Source organism: Vombatus ursinus, unplaced genomic scaffold (assembly GCF_900497805.2).
Source record: "Vombatus ursinus unplaced genomic scaffold, bare-nosed wombat genome assembly UNPS02014784.1, whole genome shotgun sequence".
Taxonomy (NCBI): domain Eukaryota; kingdom Metazoa; phylum Chordata; class Mammalia; order Diprotodontia; family Vombatidae; genus Vombatus; species Vombatus ursinus.
Window position 1 is genome coordinate 24,226,085 of NW_020954562.1, and position 17,790 is coordinate 24,243,874.

At 34.9% G+C, this 17,790-nt stretch overlaps 1 protein-coding gene across 3 annotated transcripts in view; it reads right to left on the bottom strand.

Annotated features, from left to right (window-relative positions):
* Positions 1–17,790, bottom strand: part of FSTL5 (follistatin like 5) — an 856,262-nt gene that overhangs the window by 376,056 nt on the left and 462,416 nt on the right. For all 3 annotated transcript variants that reach the window (XM_027866922.1, XM_027866921.1, XM_027866920.1), the window contains exon 5: positions 10,899–11,019. In XM_027866922.1, coding sequence (XP_027722723.1) covers positions 10,899–11,019 — 121 coding nt within the window. The remainder of the gene's footprint in view (positions 1–10,898; positions 11,020–17,790) is intronic.

The window sequence follows — 17,790 nt, forward strand, 5'->3', positions numbered from 1 at the left end:
ACACACACACACACACACACACACACACACACACACACACACACACATATATACACAAATGTCCCATCTCCATATGTTCAACAGAGCAAGATTTAACTCAATCATATATGTAAGTATGTATGTATGTATGAATGCATATATGTGTTTATTTATTTATATCTTTAAGGAGTTTATATCCAACTGAGAGGATGCAACATGTAATATCCTTTATCTGAAGCACAGGTCTAACCATGTTCCCTCACTACTTAATAAACTTCAGTGGCTCCCTATGGCCTCCAGGATTCAATACAAAATGTTTGACCTTCAAAGCCCTTCATAACCTAGCCACCTCTAACCTTTTCAGTCTTCTTTTTTTTTTCAATCAAGTATTTATTAAGCTCTTGCTATGTGCCAGTCTCTGTACTAAGTGCTGAAATATACACAGTGTAAATGGAAGGGAAACTTAGAGGTGAGATTTTGATTGAATGTTTAAGGAAGCAAAGAAAGTTAGGAGTCAGAGGTAAGGAAGGAGAACATTTCAAGCATGTGTGATAATACCATTGCATGGAATAAAGAGATGAAGAACAGCAAATATGACAGCACAGCTGGATAGTAGATTTTGTGGCTAGAACTAAAGTGTGAGAATGGAAATATAGTAAATGTCCAGGCTGTGACCAAACAAAAGATTTTTATATTTGATTCTAAAGAACTGAAGGAGCCACTGGAATTTAGTGAGTAAGATGGTGACAATCAAACCTGCATTATAAGAAGACTGCTTTGGCAGTTGAGTGTAAATCAGTCAGTAACCATTTATTCAGGGACTACTATGTGCCAAGCACTGTGCTAAGATAATCTCTGCTGCCAAGGAGTTCACAGTGTAATGAGGGAGATTATATGCAAAGAACCATATCTGTAACATATATACAAGATAAATGGGACATAAAAAAGAGGGGAGACTTAAAAAGTAAGAGGTATGAGAAAATGTTTGCTGTACAGGGTGGCATTTTAGTTGGGATGTCAAGAAAGCTAGGTAGCATAGATGAGAAGGGAGAAAATTCAAGGCATTCAAGGGACAGCCAGCGCAAATGCGCTGAGTTAGAAGATCCAGTGTCTTGTTCAAGAAATAGCAAGGAGGCCTGTGGCTCTAGATCATAGAGTACATTGAGGGGAATAACATATAAGAAGACTGATAAAAGTAAGAATTGGTGACATTATAGATGGTATTAAATGCTAGAGAAATTGATATTTGATCACAAAGCTTATGGGAAGCCACTGGCAGCTGAGTGAGGAGAGATGCGAAAGAGATACCAAGCAGTAGACTATTGCAACAGTCAAGTCTAGAGGTGATTAAGGGCCTGCAGCAAGGCAGTGACTGCATCAGAGGAGAGAAGGAGGCACATATGAGAGCAACTGTGAAGGTAATATAGATTGGAGTGGGGAGATACATGAACAGGCAAAACAATTAGAAGGCTCTTGTAATAGTCTACATGAAAGATGATTTAAAACTGAACTAGGATGATACCTGTGTGAATGGAGAGAAGGGAGTATATATGAGAAATGCTATGAAAGTACTTTTGAAAATAGACTGGATATATGGGCTGAGTGAGGGTAAAAAGTCAAGGATGACATTGAGCTTGTGGGTCTGAGTAACCGGTAGAATGGTGGTACTCTTTCCAGTAATAAGGAAATTCAAAAGAAGGGAGAGTTTAAGAGGATTGATAAATGAGTTCTGGTTGGAGAGATATTATGGCTGGGTATATAAAATTGGTAACCAGATGCATAGATTAATTTTTAATTAATAGGAATGGATGAGCTCATCAAGTGAGATGATCTAGAGAAAAGAGAAGAGAGTCCAGGACAGATACCTCAGTTACCCATGGTGAATGGACTTGAGGAAACCGTGTAGTGGAAAGACAAGTAGGAGGGGAATTGGTGGGAGGGATGGAGGGAGAATGAGAGAGAGAGAGAGAGAGAGAGAGAGAGAGAGAGAGAGAGAGAGAGTATCCTCCATACGGAAGTGATCAACAACACCAATTATTGGAGGGTGATCAAGAAGGAAGATTAAATGACTGAACGAAAGCTATAGAGGACAATTATAATTACAATTAAATAATGAGATCAGAAGCCAGATTTGAGAGAAAAAAGAAGTGAATGAGAGGAGGGCAATTGAAGGCAGCAAATGTAGATGGCTCTCTCAAAGATTTCAGATTTGAACTATAGGATAGCTTGTGGGGAACTTAGAATAAGTAAGGATTCTTTTTTAATGGAGGAAATAAGGACATTAAACTCAAAAGAGTTTAGGCAACTGTGAAGGGAACACATTGTAGCATGCTTTCTTTCCCTCTTCTCCATGAAATAATTTCCAACTTATCAGTTCTTCAGTCTTCCCTCTTCCTCTCTGCTTTCCAAGGGGACTAGATTCTCCTCTCTCTCTCCTTTCAAAAAAGATCAACCTCTCTTCCATTATACCTCCATAAGCAGTGACACCACTCCAATATTTCCCTCAGGACAATTAATAATCCTGCTGCTACTCTATACAGTGAAAAGAGCACTGAAGATGTAGCTTCCATTCATTTCTCTCTGCATGAGCAGCTCAAGGTCACTCTCCTTGTATCAAAGTAGAGTATGAAACCGGATCCTTGGATTCTAGAGCTATTGTTCTTTATCCTGTGCCACATTACCTCTCCAGTTAGGCTATTTATTTCATGGAGTGGTTGCTCAGCTGGGTTTGCCTTTAATACCTTGACATCATGGGACAGGACTATGCTCTTTCCTTTAAGAATTGCCCTGAAACACATTGCTGCCAGATTAATCTTCCTCAACCACAACTCTGATAATATGAATCTCCTATGTAAAATCCTTCAACAGTTCCCCATGACCTACACAGTATTCTTTAATATTCAAGGTCTTCATGATGTGGGCCCCCAATTTTTTTCAGCCTGGGCTACTTTTCACCCATTGAACATTCACTGTGTTTTCCCACTACCATACCTTTTCTGGGGCCTTTATTTCCTCTTTTGTACATGAGGGGGTAAGATATCTTTATAGTCTTTAAATACATGTTATAAATTTAGAATCTTTTAATAGTATGACTCCAGGGAGAGCTGAGGATCTTTTTTTTCCCCATTAGATCATAAGTTCAAGGTACATGAACAATAAGAGGAAGAAGTAAGGGGTTCCAAAATGCACAGCTATGCTGGTAAGAGTAAGCCATGACAGAGAAAGAAGAGGTGGTAGTAGAAGGCAGCACTTAGTGGGCCAGTGTCAATAAGTTTCTAGGCTAAGCCAGGAAATCATGACTGTGAGATCATGCTGAGTGATAGGAGCAAGGTAATAAATCTCAGAGAAATGGGAAAAGAAAAAAAAAACAGGTTACTTATCACACCTTGCAATTATGACATTATTTAGGAAAGTTTTTAAAACTTAGTAGGTGGCTGTCATTTTATTATATATGAAACTAATATTGGATAATTTGTGATTCTCAGATTTTTCAAAATACCTATAAAATTAATCCAAGTACTCAACTTGCCTAATATCTCTTTATGGTTCTGAATTAAGTAAAGCAGACCTTTTGCACTGTCAGTGATTGATATGGTGACCTACCTGGAGAATCATTACATTACTGATTAGCTTCATTGCATTTCCTGAAAATAATTTCATTGCATTTTACTTTCTGTTCAACTAACTTCTCACAGTTCTCTGCTGCCTAAACCCCATATTTCCCTGAATATGTAATTTAAAAGGTACTCTAGCTATTTCTTTTTTTTGCTTTTTTTTGTACTCTAGCTATTTCAAAAATAACTTCAATAATTCTCTATGTAATCTTTGTATTGATAATTCACAGGTTATTTTTTCTGAACAAAAAGTTATATCTAAGGGAAATAAACTGACATAGCTTTCCTGCTATGGTAACATCAAATCATTTCCCAGCAACCAGCATCATTTTTCCCCATGATAGGTATAAACAGTAACATTCCAGGCAACATTCTTATTTACTGATCTTGTCACCAGTCATTAGTGGCTTTGCTGTAGTGTCATATAAAAAACCCACAAACTATTCATATTTTATTTTGAAGGCATTCTTCTGACACTAAATTCACTAGTGTTTTACTCTTAACAAAACGTACATTTTGAATGAAATATCACCTCCATACCATCATCCCCATTTTATATTCAGTGGTGCCTGCTGGACCATAAATCACAAGAAAGAAACCCTACTAGAGTTGCTGCTTTCAAACACAAAATCTATAATTGCTTTGTATGTCTGAGTGGAGCACAAGCTTTCTTCTGGAAAGAATAGATTCCTTACTCAATAATGACTGAAGTCAAAAGCATGAAAACAACATTTTATTGAATTAATAGAAAATGAGAGCCAAAGAGGACCCTACAGACTTTGTAGCCCAATACCTTGATTTTATCAAACAAACTAAAATCAAACAAACAGAAGGTCAGGCATGGAAAACAAAAAGAAAATAAATAAAAGAACAGACATCAACACAGATTGTTTCCATTTCCTAAGGAAGCTTAGCCTTATGAATCAATTGCCAAAATGAGAACAAAAAAAGCATTAAAATTTCATCTGGGAAATTAATTTAGAATATAAACTTGAATCCAAAATTTTATAGAGGGTGGATAAAATTTTAAGCAATATTACCTTATTAAACAGTACAAGAAAAACTAAATTTGCATAAAGCTCGGTGAAAAACATCATTAATCCAAACCATCTCAAGAACATTTAAGAATGAAACTGGAAAGAGAACAATAAACAAGTGGATAACAGAAATGATGTGTAAAGATTTTATTTAATTAATAACAATAAATCTACCACATTTGCTTTCTAATATCACAGTTCTAGATGTGCTGCTTAAAGAAGTAGAAATGGCACTAAAGAAACAAAGAAGTTAGACTACATTAAATATACATAGAAGAAGCTCATGTTGGAAGTGACAGAAGCCCATAGGCATTAAGTTACAGATTTTCAAGATATTTGAAATGAGAATCACTAAAAGTTTGGAAATTAAAAAAAACTTAGACCTTATTAATGCTAAAAATATGACTGCTAAAATATCATTAAAATATCAAATAGGAATAAGTGAAACATTTACAGAGTTTTCTGTCTATAAAATCTGAGTGAAAGTAACATACACGTGCATTGAGGTCATCTTTTAGGAAGGTATGAGAAGAGAATAAGCAAATTTTCATAAGTTAAAACTGAAATCTTGCAAAGCAGATTGCATCTATAAAATCATACAATTGTGAAGAACAGAAGATTTCATTATACTATTTTTTATTTATTTACAGCAAGGCAGTTGGGGTTAAGTGACTTGACCAGGTTCACACAGCTAGCAAGTGTCAAGTGTCTAAGGCTGGATTTGAACTCAGGTTCTCCTGACTCCAGGGCTAGTGTTCTATCCACTGCACCATCTAGCTGCCCCACTATTATTTTTTAAAAATAAGTATTTGACTTAATAAAACAAAACACAACCTTAACATATCTCTTCTAAAAATTTGTTTTTGTATATATATGTAAAAAATGACACAAATTAATTGAAATTTAAGAATAGAATAATCTTCAGAGGTCCTAAATATATGTGATATATGTTGTCTTACAAACTATTAAACAGATATCTCAAATCTAGTTCATAATTTTAGTTAACTCCAACTTTGGAATCATCAGATGAAAATTGTATGCAAACACTGGAATCAATGGATGGAACTTATTGGAAAATGGCAAAGAAATGATATCTTTAAAGTAAGTCACTCTTATTCTGATATGTTTACAGTTAAATTAATATTACCTAGGTAAAGCTTCCAAAAAAGTAAATTAGAGGAACAAGCTTATTTAGTTACTTAAGACTCACTCACAGAAGTAAGAATTTGTGAGGCAAATGACATAGACAGAACCAGTATCTCTCGATACTCTATCTCTCGATAGAAATCATATTGTTTATCAAATCAATTGTTTAACAAATTAAGCAGTCCTGGACCTCATGACCTCTACAAGGTCATTCTTCTAGACTCTGGCTATTTCATTTTACCTGTGGGGACATTTTGCCCCCTCCTCTGACCCTTCTGTGGGTCAGTTTCTCCTAGAAGTATATATTTCCCTTTTCCTTAGGCAGAATGCTATACATGAATATTCAGCACTCTTCTAGAAGATGGTCTTCCAGTGCACCAAACTCCCTTCAGATTAACCTATAATAAAGTCTACATCATCTATAAGCAGAATACAACTCCTCACTTTTGGGAAGGGCCTACAAGTTTCTGAGGGTCGTTACACAGTTTTGGACCGGATGTAGGTGATTGACTTCATTGCCATTATTCAGTCTTGTGCCCTTTTATATTCTTTTTCTGGAATATTCTGTGGGAGAGTTAAGCTCCTCTGTGACCTTCTATGAAGTTATCTTAAACAGAAAACCTTCACTCAGAAATAATTGAAAATAATTCAACAAGTACTACATTGAAAATTACCCTATTAGGTGCCAAAAAAGAGAGGGTTTTTGTTTGTTTGTTTGTTTGTTTTTTACCCCAGCAGGTATACTACTTGGTTTTGAATCCATCATTGTCATGTTCTGCCTCAACCTTCATAAAACCAGCAGAGGAAACCTCATCATCGCAGACGTACCCACAACTTCCTCAGTTCAAATCTGCCCTCAGACACTTACTTAACTGTGTAACCCTAGATAAGTCATTTAACTCTGTTTGCCTCTGTTTCCTCATCTGTCAAATGAGCTAGAAAAGGAAATGACAAAATTACTCCAGTATCTTTGCCAAGAAAACCACAAAAAGTCTAGCATGACTAAAAGGACTGATCAACAACAACTTCTCAGTTAAGCAAAAAAAAAAAAAAAAAATGTAGTTTTCCCAATATGAAATTAAAGGCACGGTTGAATGATGTGATTATATCTGCTTGCTAACCAATTTAAACTGGGACCTCTGTTTTGTTTCCTGTAAAAAGAAACCAGTTTAGGCTGACCTCACCCCAAGAGACAGTTCTTCTGCCCTTGTCTCTTCTTGAAAAACTAGGGATGGTTTGATTTTCCTCAAGGGAACAACTAACCAGGTGGTCCTTACTGTAGTGGTTCTGATTTTCTGGCCATGATTATTAGTTGAGGCTCATAAAGCAACTAACACTCCTTGATTGTCAGAGGGGCATGATCATCCACACCTGAAGGCCAACCTACCTTTCCAGCTGTAGCCAATTGTGATATTGCCCAACCATCCAGAACTCCTTTCCTACATCACAATAAAGAGGCTTCCCCCAACCCCTCCATGATCACTAACCTAAGGGAGGAAGCCAGTCTGACCCACATTATTAACAGCTATACACATAATTGTTAATCAACTGTTCGCTTGCTCAGAGAAAATACACCTCAGTTTCCCTGTTATTGGCATTTTACATGCCACAATAGATAGGGTTGACAATATATAACCATTTATGCCAGAATGAGCATGTACATGTAAAGATTTGGACTCTAGAGAAAGAGAATAATAAAAACAGAAAATAAAGAAACAAAAATTTCCAAGAAAAATATCTACCAAACCAATATGAAATACACAGCCCTTCTCCCCATTCCAACCCCAAGCCAGGCCCACACATTAAGCTTCTTATATCATAAGGAGCAAGACATGTACTGCTCTTGTATACCTATGTCAAAATATCAGCTTGAGTACTCACTGACTGTCACAGAAACTGACAAATGGGGATTCGTCAAAGAGAAAATCCTTTATTATATAACACATGATTTCTCAGGTGTCAGAAGTGCCATTTTTCTCTGTCCAACTTCTTTGAACAGCCTTGATTTTAATCCAGAAATAAATTGAAGAACTCAAAAAGAGAGACTTTTTTTCTAAATGGTATCAGGGAATGATACATATAGAAAAAAACAGGGAAAAAATAGCTCCTGAAGGGTTCTGGCCATAGGGAAAATGCTATACTCAGATTCATTGCTTAATGTGGCAACTAAATACTTAGATGACTATGAATTTACTCAAAATTAATATAATTCTAAAATAATCTTCCATACATCCACAGATATTCATTTATAGACTTGCATAACTTCTCTTTTCTTAACATCCTGAAATGTATAATTTGAAATAGTCCAAAATATGAGGATGATACATATCACGTCATGTCAGGCAACTTGAGTTAAGAAAAAAAAAAAACTTCTAGAGCAGGAGTTTATAATTTGGGGTCCATATAGTGGGGGTTCAATGATAGATTTTGTAGGTACATGAATTTGGATGAGAAAATTACAACTTTAAGTGATTCCCATTGAAATTCAAAATATTGTATTTTCTGCATTTAAAATCATTATTCTAAGGAGTCAATAGGCTTTACTAAACTCCCAAAGGATTCAATGACACACTAAAAAAGGTTAAGAACCCTTGTTTTAGAGAATATAAAGTCAGTTTGCTCTGCACTACTTTTCTTGTAGAATTTAAGCTTCTTTAAGGCAGAGACTCTTAACTTTGCATCTCTGGTGCCACTCACGGTATCTCACATACAGTGAATGTTAATTAATATTTGTATATCTGAAATATTTATTGAATTCATCAATCATTTGATGTGTGAAAAAAATGAAAAGAATTCAAAGTTGATAGTGAGAAATTAAGACTAATATAAGAAGATTGAGGAATGGAGAGAATGAGAGATTGGTTAGAAAAACTGAAATTTATGGGGCATATAATAATCAAAATCACATTTCAATGTATTTTTGCAGAAAATATGATCTAGGATTTTTGATCAAGAGGAAGTGATTTCTCAGAGAAACTGGCATAAAAAAAGGACTGAAAGTAGAAAGTAGGATTTTGAGATGTGGAGTTGAGAGGTGATAGCATAAGGCACACACAGACACACACATACACACACACACACAAATGAATCTGAATTTCTTCAGATATGCTTCGAATTAGAAAGAAAAGATTAAGTCAAAGAATAAGATAGACTAGATGTCTGAGTACACATAAGAGAGACAGAAGAGTAGAGTTAATAGCCAAGATGATTAAAATATATAGTTTGTCAGAGCCATGGTAAGGTTTTCACAAGGTAAAACAAATTGAAGATCTAATGGTAGTTATCAAAGGTCTTTCTATATATTTAATTGATAATGTCCCAAAGTGTTATGAGTTAGTTACCTTAAAATCAAATTAAGTATTCAGTTTTCCCCTAGAGAGCTGAAATATAATCCCTCAAGGAAAGAGTCATACCTTGTTTCTATTGATCAGGTTTGGAAATAAGATATATGGTCAGAATGTGTCCCATTAGATTAATTTCATTTGGATAATAATTTATTAAATATTTATTATGTTCTGAGTTTCATGTGATAGAGCTATACAGAAGGTTTTTTTTTTGTTTTGTTTTTTAATAAAGTCCCTCCTATCAAGGAGTTTTCCATCTATTGGTAAATCAAAGATACACTTAACTATGATAGAAGGTAAAATTTGAAAAAAATAAAAATAAAAAGAGATTGGGACAAAAAACACTATATTTTGACAAAGAGAGAGAGTGCGCTTTTAGATATTGGTCCATCGATGGACAATTTCTGCTGCACATGAAGAATGAGTTTGTAAAAACTGTCATGCTGCTTCTTAACGACCTTTGGCTAAAAACAGGTAAGTAAGCAAGAATATGGGTCAAGACAATGAATCTATGAGTGATTAAAGGAATAGGACTGCACTGTAAGTAATAAACCTAATGTAAAAACCCAAAGAAAACAACAACTTCAGCTGTGAGGGGGTGACACATGAGGGACCAATGGCTGCAAAGACAGTTTGGGCCAAAGTCATTGGTTCAAACTTTTCATAACCAATAATGCTCTGCTTTTTTATGTTTTCATTGTAAATATGTTTGTAGATGTTCATACAATACATTGCATCTCACCTCACTAATCTACAAATCACCTAATGTTATGTTTGATACCTATCTGTGTTTTTGATATATTCCCCTAATATTTAATAAACCTGAGCAAGGCAGGAGCCCAGTCTTTTCTAAACTTTTTTACCCCCCCTTGCACCTAACACAGAACCCCGCACACAGACGAGACTTGATATATTTGTTGAATGAATAGTCTTTGAGTCATGATTGTTGTTTTATTTCTCAGTCATATTAATAAGAATGTCACAAAGAAATTCCAATATGAGCATTTATGGTAATTAATCTTGCTGGAAAAGAAATGTTATATTAACTCAATATCCAAAACTACTTTCTCCCACATAGAAAGTGAGCTGTGGTGTGATATATTGATTTCACATGTTAAAAATGCTGAATACACACACAAACAATTTAAGTGGAACAATCATCATAGATTCACCAACATCCTATTTTTAAACCCTGTTTTAATTTTTTTTAAATTAGTCAGGTTTCAGAAGAATTATGTGTACAGGCATGTAGTATGTTTAAGAGTCCCAAAGAATTCAACATAAAATAAAATTCTACTTTCTCCTAATCTTCATTGGTATTCTTCAAACATAAACAGAAGCTACCATCTAATCCACCTAGGGCTGCACTGTACAGACTGAAAAATTGTCACTCTGGTAAAATCTGAGGTGGTTCAGAAATATGGAAATACCTTTTGCCTTTCCAGATATATGGGAATTGTCACTCAAGCACCACTTCATAACACAAAATAGACACAAACACAGCAATATGAAACCTAAAGCCTCAGGTTAGGATTACTAAAATTAAGTCTAAGACAAGAATATTTTCAGGTGGTAACAGATACTTATAGATAATTATTGAAATCCCAAATTCTTAGCTTTGCTGTCATGTAGGCAAGCACTGACACTTTTCCAGAAACCCATCACCCCAATCTCAGTTGTCATGTACACAGTGCTACACTGAATGTACATTACTGAGTAAAGAAAGCAGAAAAAAGGAGCCAGGAGCAATCATAAACTGAATCTTGTACAGCACTTACGGAATGCTCTGTAGAATTCTTCAAGGGCTAGATGCTTGTCCGAGTTAAAGTCATCATATTTCAGCAGATCAAACAGTGAACAATCAGACAGATCCTTGCCAAGTTCATCCTGTTTTATTACCTGACAAGAAAATTATAACCATGAAATTACATTGGGGTCTTTAGAGTCCTCTGGTATAATTAATTGTTTCTAATAATCATTTAATAGATCATTTGAAGGCTGCTATGGAGCAATGAACTGAAACTATGTAAAGTCAGGGATTTCCGGTTACTTTATAATTATTTATTACAGTTCGAAAGTTAATACCTTTAGGACCATGACACCGGGTTTACATAAAATTTCATGAAATATGAGCTTCATAACATTTCAGCATTGAAAGCACACTCTGGATGAGCACCAAAGTAGTCTTTGTTCTAGGATCACTGATGAAGACAACACCACTTAAAGAAGGCATTTTGGAGCCTATTCTTTCTGGCCTAAAACAGAAATAGCATCACAAATTTAGAGTTGGGGGGGGGAGGCAGAGACAGAGAGACAGATGGAAAGAGAGACAGAGAGACAGACAAGAAAGAGAAGAAAAGAGAAGAGAAGGAAAGGGAAAGGAAGGGAAGAGAGGAAGGCAAAGAAAGGGAAAAAAGAAGGAGAGGGGGGAGACAGACAGAGAGAGAGAGAGAGAGAGAGAGAGAGAGAGAGAGAGAGAGAGAGAGAGTTAGAGCTGTCTAGGCAGACTAGGTGCCAGATTGAGCATTTGAAATCTGGTCATCTCACTTCAAAGGCACCACTCTTTATACTCCACTATACTGAATTCATTCATTATACACTTCACAGCATGAATAAATGATGGATTAGTCTTTTTCTATCCCCTCTCTCTATTGCCCAAAGAGTTTATTGAGGAAAATATTATATAATTGGCTAGATTTTAGAGAATTTTGGAATGATCATTAACTCTTCATGTCAGGGTCTGGCACCATCAATATGACTATTATGATGTCACTACTGTAGATATTGATATAGATGAGCTGAGGGACCACTGAGCAGCACTTCCATATTGTGTGATCTACTTTCATGAAAGACTGTAGATACAATAGATGGGATTTACAACCATAACCTTTTAGACTCCATAATATATGTGTGTGTGAACACATACATGCATACATACATGCAGATGGAAAGACACTGAGTGACCTGACCAGGTATATGTAATATATTTTAAGAAAAGCTTGTGAAAGCATGTTAGTTTCTAAGTTCTTAGTTTGGTACTCTCTCCTCAGCTAAGAAAATTTGGTTGTGGCTGCACAGTTTGTATCAGAGACAAGTCTGGAACTCATTTCTTCCTGACTTAAAGATTATTCCTCTGTCCACTAAAGCCATTGTTTCTTCTCAACTACATATACCATTTTTATGTAATTTTATTTTATAACCATGTTCTCAGACATCTGAGAATAATGTAATTATTTTCCATTCCTCATAAACATTTTTTTTTCTTTCACATTGACATACCTAACATGTTTGGAATTATCATAATATACTATGGAAACTCTGATCTTGTACATAGGATTGAAATTCAGTTGGTTAACCTGACAATCTTCTATCTTAGGGAGACAGAAAAATGACTTATCTTTATTGATTGATACATAGACCTAGATATTGGGGACAATTCCTGCATTAAGTGCTGAGCTACTTGTGCAGTGTGGTTGGAGGGCTTAACAAAATTTCCTTATGGCAGAGGTCATCTCTGTAATCATTCCTATGGGTCCCCCAAGTACTTTTTTCTTCCATGGAAATAAGAGGAGGCTCAGATATCCTAATGTCCTAATTTATTTGATCACAGGAAAAGGTATTTCCTAGGGAGAATTTTTTTTTTTCCTTTCTCCTCCCTTGATATCCTTTCTCTCTTTCCAAACATTAATCAATAATATAAGAACTTAGGATACAATGGGACAGAGTTTGTAAGGTATTCTATGAACATCTTTCGTTTCTTTAAGCCTTATATCTACTTTTAAAATTTGTATTGACTGAAATAAGCACAAATTAAGTAGCAGTGTGGGAAGATGAGGAGACTTTTTTTTTTTTATTTGTGGCTGTACAGTTGTATCAAAGAGTGTACGGAAATAATCAGGCACAATGGTATGCCAAAACTGGTTGTAGGAACCTGACAGTCAATTGTTAAATAACCAGTTTGAGTATATACACCTGGGGAATTGGCAAATGTACAAATCAGGGCCTTATTTATTGTTTTTTTTGATTACCTAGACTTAAGAAAATAATGGAGAAAATGTCAATAATACAAATTAAATATAAAAGTATATTGTGGATATATTTTTGGGAGTGAGTTGGTTAATAATAATATAATAATAATTAATAATAATAACTAGTATTTGTATGTCCACTATGTACTAGGCACTGTATTGAGATTTTTACAAATATTGTCTCATTTGATCTTCACAACAACCCTTCAGTAAGTGCTATTACATCATCATTTTACAGTTACGGAAACTGTGGTAAATTAAGGTTATATGACTTGCCCAGGATCACACAGATGGTAAGTGTATGATGCCAAATTTGAAGACAGATGTTCCTAACTCTAGGCCCAGTGCTCTATCCACTGTGCCACATAGCTGCCTCACAACCAAGCAGTTGTTAAACATTTAGACTCCTTTGATAAATAATAGTTGAGAATTCATATGTAAGTCACTCAATTTCTTGACACTCCCAAGCAACTCTCTAAGACAAAGAGAAATATCATCTTTGCCTGTAATTGCACTAACATAAGAAATTTCCACACTGGGAATACCCAAAACTGATGAAATCTCATTTCTAGAACCCCTCCTAAACCCCCACAAAAATATACCTTCAGCATAATTCAGCCTCTTACCTTTATCCAAGAAAAAGGGAAATAGTATTTTCTACCATTTTCTAAATCCCCTACCCTGATTATGTATGTTCAGGTTAAGTTGATTTTGGGATGAAATAGATGGCCTATGGAGAAGGCAGATGGAAGGCTGAGTGTCCTTGAAAATTTTACATGTATCTCAGTCATGTTCCTATCTTGAGTAGTGTTGGGCATGGAGTAGAGCAATGAATATCTAATATGTTGATTCTGTGGACTATTAAAATCAAGTCCGCCAAGAGATATGTGAATGTTTCTACACTGTTTGGAGTTGTCCACTTTTCACAAGACAGGATATATTGGTTTAATTCTGTCACACCTTAATAACTTCAATCCTCTATATTAGTGACACAGAAAGTGGAAAGAAGAGAGAAAGTTATAAACCCAATAATTATATTTAGTATTATTGTTGTTGTTATCATTGTTCTTGTTCAGTTGCTCAGTCGTGTCTGACTCTTCAAGACCCCGTGAACCATGCTATTCATGTGAATTTCTGGCAAAGATACTGGAGAGGTTTAATATTTCCTTCTCCAGTATTCCTTCTCCAGCATGATAATTTAGCTTTTCCACTGTTCATACTGAAGTTTTGACTAAAATAAAATATATTATTTCAACTGAGATATTTATTTGGAAGTTATTTCAAGTAAATAGGCATTTTCTCTCAATGAATATTTTCCACAATATCTAAGAATAATAGCCATTATAAACTCCAAGTAAATTATAATGATGTATGTATTTTTTTCTGAAATGCACAGATGTATGTTTTACTGTTACAACATCATTACAATGCAAATAATCCCAACTCACAAGCCTAGAATTACCTATATACTTTTCTCCAAAGGACCTTATTCAAAGGAATGTCAATACTGAGGAATAGTTCTATCATGGATAGTACCCAAGTGCTTCTCTTTCTCTCTCTGGCAGCTGCTAAGGTAATTTTTATTGGCTTTCCCCCAAATACAGCTTCTTAGGTGCTCAAATATATTCATGTATCCTACCAGGAGGGGAATGACTCTTAAAATCAATTCCAGCTGGACTTGCTGTGACTAGGGAAACACTAAGTCAGGTTAATCTGCCCTGGACCTTCAAACACCCCAAACCATCCAAAAACTGCAATTATCATGGGAGAAACAAGGGAGTATCCTTTTCTCCATCCCCCTTTTTTTCTTCTTTCTTTGTCTTTTCTTTTCTTGGGGTGGCATTTTTTTTCTGAGTTCATTGCCTCTTTTTTCCCTTCATTAAACAAATATTTATTTTTTCTGCCCCCAAATCTCCTTTCCACAATTAAATAAACAAAACAAATAGCTTCCCTGTTCCTACTCCCAGAAAATATACAGAGTCAAACAAAAGAAATATCCTTGCTGTCCATAACTAAAAATGCATCTGTCATTCTGAATTTTGAGTCTATGTTTATTCACTTTTTAACAAATACAGTATACTCAACTACTTAATAGAATGATAACAAACAACTAACTAACACTTATGTGGAACTTCAAGGTATACATAGCTCTCTGCACGCATTATCTTATTTGATCCTCATAATATTCCTGAAAGCAGAATTATATAAATATTATCAACCTCATTTTTATTGATGATGAAACTGAATCTAAGAGGGATTGACTTATTCAAAGTCACATAATAGATCTTATTTTAAGCTTCCAATAATGAAAGAAAGATGGATATTTCCAAAACTACACACAAACAGAAATCTGCTTGTAGTTGCTACCTTACCCAAATTGTCAAATATGTAAATAATCTTTGAGTTCACTGATATGAATTCGCTCACTGTTTATACCCTATCCATCTCTGCCCATTTTATCCTACTCCTACATGTTTTCTTCATAAATTTGCTACAGAGGGTCTATCCAAAGTGCTAGAGGCTTACCAGACTTTCTCTCAACATCAAGTATTTTAGTGTAGTACCTGCCAGCCCATGTTCTTTTTTTGCTCATATTTCTGTAATGACATCCTATATACAGCTTCATAATTCATCATTCCTGTAATGTATTTTATAGTATTAATGCCCATTGTGTGCCCCTCCATTGCCTTCTTGATAATTTTCAATTTCAGTTTTTCAGACTGTAGTAATCCATAACATACAGTCATATAAATGGACAATGACTGAGGCCTAAATTGAAGTCTCGACTATTATGAATAAATGAACCATGGCCAAATACATGGTTACTGAGAATCTGCCACTGGAAATTTCCAACTTCCAGAGTTCTCATGGAGAGAGACTCTTTACTTACACAAATCCATGAGAAAAAAAATGTTAACTGCAATAATCAGATGGTCTGGGTCCTTTATCAGGCTTTCCATTTGCATGATTGGAAATGAAAATGAAAATCAGTAAGAGCAGTGTCAGATTTTATGAAAGATTGAATATGGCATGAAGGTGACATTTTCTGTCACTGGTGGTAAATTTTATACATATATATATGTATGCATGTATGTATATATATGTATTTTACTTTGAACACATTCTCTTTGACTTATAGAGCATCTCTGAATATTGATGTCATATCCATAAACCTTTGAATTGATTACATCCAATGCCTGGAAAAGACTCTCCTAATTTTTGCCTCTTGGAATCTCTAGTTCCCTTCGATATTTAGCTCAAGCGTTGCCTTTTAAACTGGCTTTTAAATTGTAAATTTAAATTTGTAAAATTTGTAAAATTACTTTACAAATTGCCAGTGCCTTCACTACCAAAACCATGTTGTATTCATTTTGTGAATTTAAATATTTACCTATTTTCTCTCCATCCCAATGTAAGCTCCTTCAGGGTAAGAATGGTTTCATTTTTGTATTTGAATCAATACCAAAGTTCTTTTGACACATAGAAGGCATTTAATAAATGCTTCCTTGCTTGATATTGATATTGATATTGATATTGATCATGCTATTATCACAGGTTCTATTTCCTTAACATCTCTATCCCCCTTCATTCTAGTGATCACTACCTGTTGATGATTTCATTATATATAACTTGCTTGTATATTGCTGTTTGCATGTTGTCTCTCCCATTAGACTGTGAGCTCCTTGAGACAAACTGTCTTTTACCTTTCTTTGTATCTCCTGTGCTTAGTACATAGTATCTGGCACCTAGTAGGCACTTAATAAATGTTTATTGACTTACTGACATCTAAATTCCTTCTAATGCCTTTTAACTTCACTTCATCAATGGCAGTCCAGAATATGGAATAATAAGGATCCTTAGTTCCATTTAGTCCAATATCTTATTACTGATGAGGAGAGTGATAGGAAGATGTTAAATAACTTCACTTAAGTCACTCATACAGTAAGTGACAAGGCTAGTATTTGAACCCAAATCAGCTAACTACAGATCTCGAATTATTCTTTCCACTGCATCACATTACCCTCATCTGTATTATCAAACTTTGAGATATATTGTAAGCTTTTATGCAATAGATTCTGTCTTCATTTCTTGTTTGTTTACTGAAGCTGGGCAACGACTGCTGAGCTGTAGGGATATGTGACCTGTGGAAAAGCTGTCACATATTGAAGACCCATTGATGAAGTTAACTGGTCAGTGTTACGAAGTATACAACAATATATAGCACTCCTTGTTGGTAGATTAAAGAATTAATTAATCAGTTTTCCCATAGGTTGCAAAAAGCAGAAAATTGAGCCTACTGTGGGCTCAACAGCAACAGCAACCAAGAACACAATTAACCTAAACTACTATTACATTGTCCCTCTCCTCTTTGTGAAAACTGAGACAGTTGTATATTTTCCAGTTTCCCAGTATCTCTCCTATTCTGCAGAATTCCTCAAAGTTTCAGGAAGGTTTTCAATAATAATTTCTATGACTATTTTCAATATCCAGGAATGTAATTCTTCTGGACTAGATGATTTGCATTTTATTGTAGCTATACTTTTACTGTCTTCTTACTTAACTGATTTCAATTTTTGCTTAACCATGATTTTTTTTAACCCATTTTAGTCTAAGAACAGTTTTACCTAATAGAAAAAAAATG